At 39.5% G+C, this 6,988-nt stretch overlaps 1 protein-coding gene across 2 annotated transcripts in view; it reads right to left on the bottom strand.

Annotated features, from left to right (window-relative positions):
• Nucleotides 1–6,988, bottom strand: part of Gpr158 (G protein-coupled receptor 158) — a 427,233-nt gene that overhangs the window by 69,648 nt on the left and 350,597 nt on the right. For both annotated transcript variants that reach the window (XM_031369157.1, XM_031369159.1), the window contains exon 6: nt 6,348–6,457. In XM_031369157.1, the coding sequence (XP_031225017.1) occupies nt 6,348–6,457 (110 nt within the window). The remainder of the gene's footprint in view (nt 1–6,347; nt 6,458–6,988) is intronic.

Genomic DNA, 6,988 nt, shown 5'->3' with positions numbered 1-6,988 from the left:
GAGGCAACAGGGGTTTGTTTTTGTTTTTGTTTGTTTCTTTGTTTTTTGGAGGGGAAACTAGGAATGGAAAATTTACATGTAAATAAAGAGAATATCTAATAAAAAAAAGAATTCTCAACTGAGATATACTGAATGGCTGAGAAGCAATTAAAGAAAAAAAAAAATGTTTTAACTTCCCTTCTAGCCCACCAGCCACCAGAGGTAGTGGGAAAGAAAGGATACAGGGGAAATTGACCTGTTCAGAAATGGTTCTTTGGAGCAAATCCCATCTGTGCTGTCAGGAAATCAGCAGTTCAGTTCATAGGTTAGCAGTGGCATCTCTGTCCACTCACAAATGCTTTACAGGTATACCAACAGTCCAGTTCAGTAGTGATGGAGTAACATCAGCAGTGGCATGACCTAGCAGGGACAGTCAGCATGAGTAAGCAGTAGAGATCTGAAACAGTGGGTACACCAGGAGTACTTCTCTCCTGTGTGTGTGGGCCCTCGGGTTATTGTGGTTACAGCTTTTGGGGATGAAGAATTTATAGATTAACTCAGTTCTCTTGGGATGCCTAAGTTAGTTGCTGCCTCCTTTTTCTCCTCCTCCTCCTTTCCCTCTTCATCCTCTTCGTCCTCAACAAGGTCTTGCTGTATAGCCTAAGATGATCTTGAACTCACCAAATTCTTACCCAAGAATTCTTGAACTAGCTGTGAACTAGCACCAATGACCTGGACCACTCTGTTTGGCATCTGAGCTCCTTCTTGAGCACAGACATGGTTGGTCTCTCGCAGTACCCACTTGTTATTTTGTAATGGAACACGATGTCCTTAATGGCCATAGATACCATTATACTATTTGGATATGCAGGCTTCAAAACTACAAAACTCTTTTTCTTTATAAAATTACCCTAACTTCAATGGTTTTGGTTTTCTAAAAGCAACAAACTGTATCTCAAACTGATGTTAAACAAGAAAGGAAACACAGGAAGAGTTGCAGGAGAAGCCTGTGGAGAGCCGCAGATACTTGCACAACCAACCAGCACTGACAATTGTTTTTTCATGAATGAGGAATCAACAGCAACACCCTGCTCAGTGGACTTTTAGGAACGATGCATGTACATTTACCAATAAAGTGAAATAAGCATCCTTCAGACATCTGTGTAAAGGCCTATTTAAAATTCTCAGCTACCAAAGACTGTTACAAGTTATGCTAAATGAGCCAACCTTGACGACATTTGGGCAGTCCCTGAGGTATCACAAAATTGTTTTCCTTTTTCCTTAATAATTTAAGTACATCACTATAATTTATTATCCAAAGGATACCTAAAGAAATAGGCATAAATATTACTCACCCACTCACTTCTTAAATTTTACTCAGAGACAATCTAATACATAAAAATATAAGCCTTCCTACAAACTGTAAATATTTGGTCCTAAGGAGCACAGTACAGAAAACTGCTCTGGCTTTTACACCTGACTTTTTCAAATTGGATGTCATCGGTACAATCTCACAGGAGTAAGTACCAATTTATAGATGATGAAACTAATTCTTAGATGTTAAAATAGGATGTGTTTATTGCATAAGTAGGTAACAGAAGAAGTAAAATTCAAACTTAGAATTATCAAGATTCATGTCACTCCTCTCCCCTGTATCATTATAAAACAAATCCTTTCTTGACTGAAATTCAGTCAGAAAGAAAGCATCTGCTGAAGCTCCATTCACTAAAACTACCCACTCTTCCAATTGCTGGAAATAGAGTATATCCAACACAGTATCTCCACCATCCAATACATGCATATATCAAATATAGTATCTCAACCATCCAACACAGTATATCAAATACAGTATGCCCTCCATGCAGCAAATACAGTACATCAAACACAGCATTTCTACCAACCAACAAATACAGAGTATCAAATGTAATGCACCCTCCATCCTAACAAATCCAGAACATTATAGAAGATGGGAGCTGTGCTGATTAGTTTTTGTCAAGTTGATACAAACTAGAGACATCTGTGAAGAGGAAGCCTCAGCTGAGGAATTGGATCCATCAGACTGGCATAAGGGCGCATCTGTAGGGATATTGTCTTGTCTGATGATTGATGTGGGAGAACCCAGCCCACTGTGTACAGCACCAACCCTGGGCAGGCAGACCTGTATTATATATAAATAAACAATTGCATATGTTCTAGGAAAGCAAGAGAGTAAGTAGCATCCCTTTATTGTTCCATAATATGCTCTTCCTTGAATTACTGCCTTATTTTCTTCTCTAGTAGAAGTGATGAGGAAGAAGGGTAAGCAAGTCACTGCCACCCAGCCTGGGTTGGGTTTGGTCATGGTGTTTTACTGTGACCCTGGAGCAGGAGAACAGAGCTGGGCTGTCTGGTCCTACTTTTGGAGTGTTTATGGCTTTCTAGGAATGCTAACTACTCAGTTTATAGATGAACAATTTAAATTTAGGGAATAAAGAAAAAATAGAATACAAGAGTAAAGCATGAAAAAGTAAATACATGAGATTCACACAGGATTAGAGTAATTTTGCTCATTAAATTATACAAAAAAAAATCTACCTTTAGCAGTCATTCTTCACTGTCATCATTTATAGAGACTCACAGAGGAAATAGCTTCCATTTTATTAAAACAAGCAAAAGATGATTAAAGAAACCACTTGTCCAAGTTCTAATAATTTCATATGCCCTCATGATTGCTGTTGTTATGGAACCAGATAATGGCCTCGTTAAATCAGTTCCTATTTGTTACTTTAAAGCATTTTGAAGGGAACTTCATATTGTAACTATAAAGAAAAACAAACAGCCAATACTTTCTGTAACTATGGAAGTAAATACAATAGAACAGATGACAACGCCTAAGGACACAGCATTGAAGTGAACAGCTCTAAGCCTGCAGCCTAGTCTGCCTCTTCCAAATGAGATTATCAGGGGTGTGATTGGTGTTAAGGAAAACCTAGTTGCTTCAAACTAATGTTTCTCCTGGAGATAATCAGAAGGATTTGAAAGGGAACCTGACCAGAAATAATCTCACTTTATGAGTTGATGATATTTAACACTGTCCTCAAATTGCATCAATATCTTCCAGCTTACCATGTGATACCTCAGGGTGACCCAAGTACTTGGAACATATGGTGAATTGGGGAATATGAATGAACTATAGGAAGCAGTTTAGAGATCTGCAACTGACCTTTACATTCATTCACTCATTCATCAATTCAATCATTCATTCATCTAATATGGATTACTCTCAGCAATTAATCAGAAACGAAGAAAGGCAGAAAAAGAGATAGAGGAAGGTACGTTAGATGACTGGTCTTGTGTAGAAAACAGAGTAATTATCATAATTTCAAAAGATTGTGATGACAGAGATTAAACAAAACATAACCCATATCACTGAAAGTACGCCTTGCATGAGCCATACCTTGACTGAGAAATACTCATGGCCAGGCAGGTACATAGAGAATATTCTATAGTCATCAGAACTGCCCCTGCTCATCAGTACCAGGGCTTCATTCAGTGTCAACCTGTGAGCATTTTTCATCCTTCCTCTTTGATACAATTTCACTGAGGCTTTCTTTAAACTAGCAGATAAGAGGGATAGCAAGGCCAGGGATTTCCAGGCCCCACCCCAGCACTGTGGACAGGTAGCTTATTTTATTGTCCTATTTTCATATTTGGGTTGCCTTGAACTAACTATAAGAGAACTTACAGTATCTTCCATTTTTCAAGGTTGCTAATCCCCAAATGGTAACAAACAAACAAACAAACAAGAAAACAACTTCTGAGTACTTTCTTTTAATTCTTAAATAAAAATATATCATCTTCCCTCTTCCTTTTCATCCCTTAAACCCCTCTAAATCCCTCTAAATATATGTATATATTTGAAAATATGAATATGTAATATATTCCTAAATATGTAAGTACAACCTGCTTAGTCTGTACATGTTACTTGAACAAAGATGACACCAATAGACATAGTGACATGAAAAAGGGAATCTCACTGGACTCCACACAAATGTCTACAAGCAATTAAATGGATAGAGCTGGAGGATTAGTTTTCCCCATGGAAGAGCCTCACAACTTTTAATCCAAAACCATTAAAAAAAAACCTTTTATCTTGGAACATCAACAGGGTGATTTGTATTGTCTTTCTATCTTGATTTAGCTAGTAAATACTGTTAACATCCCAACAATGTTTTTTCCCGTACAGAATAACTCCATCCTATAATAGAAACAAAAGGACCTTGTTCAAAGAGTTCAGTCCTATGAAAGTTTCTTCCGAAGTATATAACTAACATTTCCACAGGGTGTCTCAGTTACGTTCGTATTCTGTGATAATCCACCACCAGAAACACTTTGTAAAGGAAAGGTTTTATTTCATCTTACTCTTCCAGCTAACACTCCAACACTGAGGGAAGTCAGAAAGGAACTCAAGCAGATTGAGAACCTGGAGAAAACAACTGAAACAGAGACCTTGGAGTAGTGCTGCTTATGGGCATGCTCCTCATGGCTGGCTCTGTACCACATGCTCAAAAGTGGGCCCACCCACAATGGGTTGGGCTATGACATGTCAGCCATTACTCAAGAAAATGTCCCCACAGAAATGCAAATAAAACAACCCTGAGATTCCACCTCACACCAGTCAGAATGGCTGAGATCAAAATCTCAGATGACAGCAGGTTCTGGTGACATTGTGGAGAAAGAGGAACACCCCTTTATTGCTGGTGGGATTGCAAGCTAGTACAACCACTCTGGAAATCAGTTTTGTGGTTCCTCAGAAAATTGGACATAGTATTACCTGAGGACCCAGCAATACCACTCCTGGGCATATACACAGAAGACGCTCCAACATGTAATAAGGACTCATGCTCCACCATGTTCATAGCAGCCTTATTTATAATACTCAGAAACTGGAATCCAGCTAGATGTCCCTCAACAGAGGAATGGATACAGAAAATGTGGTACATCTACACAATGGAGTACTACTCAGCTATTAAAAGCAATGAGTTTATGAAATTTTGGGGAAATGGATGGATTTGGAGAATATCATCCTAAGTGAGGTAGCCCAATCACAAAAGAACACACATAGTATGCACACATTGATAAGTGGATATTAGCCCAGAAGGTCGGAATACCCAAAATACAATCTACAAACCACAAGAAACTCAAGAAGAAGGAAGAGCAAAGTGTGGATGCTTCATTCCTTCTTAGAAGGGGGAACAAAATACCCATGGAAGGAGTTGCAGAGACAAACTATGGAGCAGACTGAAGGAAGGACAATCCAGAGACTGGTCCACCTGGGAATCCTTCCCTTATTCAATCACCAAACCCAGACACTATTGTGGATGGCAGCAAGTGCTGGCTGACAGAAGCCTGATATAGCTGTCTCCTGAGAGGCTCTGACAGTGCCTGACTACTACAGAAGTAGAGGCTCAGAGCCATCCATTGGACTGAGCACAAGGTCCCTAATGAAGGAGCTAGAGAAAGGACCCATTTGCAGCCCCTTAGGACGAATAACAATATGAACTAACTAGTACCCTCAGATCTCTCAGGGACTAAACCACCAACCAAAGAGTACACATGGTGGGACTCCTGGCTCCAGCTACATATGTAGCAGAGGATGGCCTAGTTGGTCATCAATGGAAGGAGAGGCCTTTGGTCCTGTGAAGCAATGTCAGGGCCAGGAAGTAGGAGAGGGTGAGTTGGTGAGCAGGGGGAGGGAAGAGGTAATAGGTTTGTTTGTTTTTTTTTTTCCTTTTCAGGAGAGGAAAGCAGGAAAGGAGATATGATTTGAAATGTAAATAAAGAAAATATCTAATAAATAAAAAAATGAAATGAAATAAAAAGAAAATGTCCCCACAGACTTGCTTATGGGCTAGTTCAATAGACAAAAAATTTCACTGGAGATTCTTTTGCCCAGATTGTTCCACCTGTTGTCAAGTACAGAAATAACCTAACTAGGATGTGTGAGATATACATGTTTATTTTTTTTAAAGATTTAGTTTATTTATTATATGTGAGTATACTGTAGCTGTCTTCAGACACTTTTTTCTTCTTGCTCCAGTCACACTCGCTTGCTGTGGCTGTCTTCAGATACCCCAGAAAAGGGCATCAGATCTGATTATGGATGGTTGTGAGCCATCATGTGGTTGCTGGGATTTGGACTCATGACCTTCGGGAGAGCAGTTGGCACTCTTAACTGCTGAGCCATCTCTCCAGCCCCGATATACATGTTTATTATATCATCTTCCTATGTACATTGTTGAATAATGGCCAACTCAGTTTACAATTAGTTTTTAAACAAGACAAGTTGGTTCCTCTGTGAAAATAAATACTGAAGAAACATAACATACCTGTGAAGTTTGAGGGTCACTGTTCCATAAACAGTTGCAAAACCGAGAAGACGAACCCACCTTAGGAGAATACAACGAAATGTACTTGGCTCAAAGTACAGAATAACGACCTGTGGATGAGACAGAGAGAGTCCTTCAGCATCACCTGCTGCCCATAAAAGTCATTACATCACAGCAGGGTACTTAATATGAGTTGATTTGGGCATAAGCATGCATTCACTGAAATAGTTTTTTAAATGTTCCCTTAACTCATTATTGAGGCTGAAGAACTACCAGGTCAGTCCATAGATTTCATTGAAACCTAAATCCTTAACATCTAATTTCAAGTTCGGATCACTTGCTTCTAAGTCTTCTGTAGTATGCAAATTGTCTGTCTGTCTTTCTTTCTTCCTTCCTTTCTTTCTTTCTTCCTTCTTTTTATTAATTAATTAAATTTCTACATCCCAATCACTGCTCTCCTCCTGCTCCCCCTACAAGGTCCCTCCTCCATCTCCCTCTCCCTCTCCTCTGAGAGGCTAACAAGAAGAATTGAGGTGAAGGAGGACGGATCACGACCGGCCCTTTGGGACTCATATCCTGACCTGTCTGCACACGTCCAGATCTGTCGTTTACAGAAGGATTCGGTTCCTGGATTTCTTCAG

Source organism: Mastomys coucha, unplaced genomic scaffold (assembly GCF_008632895.1).
Source record: "Mastomys coucha isolate ucsf_1 unplaced genomic scaffold, UCSF_Mcou_1 pScaffold15, whole genome shotgun sequence".
Taxonomy (NCBI): Eukaryota; Metazoa; Chordata; class Mammalia; order Rodentia; family Muridae; genus Mastomys; species Mastomys coucha.
The sequence above is the reverse complement of the archived record's forward strand: the minus strand, read 5'-3'. Positions and strand labels throughout refer to the sequence as shown.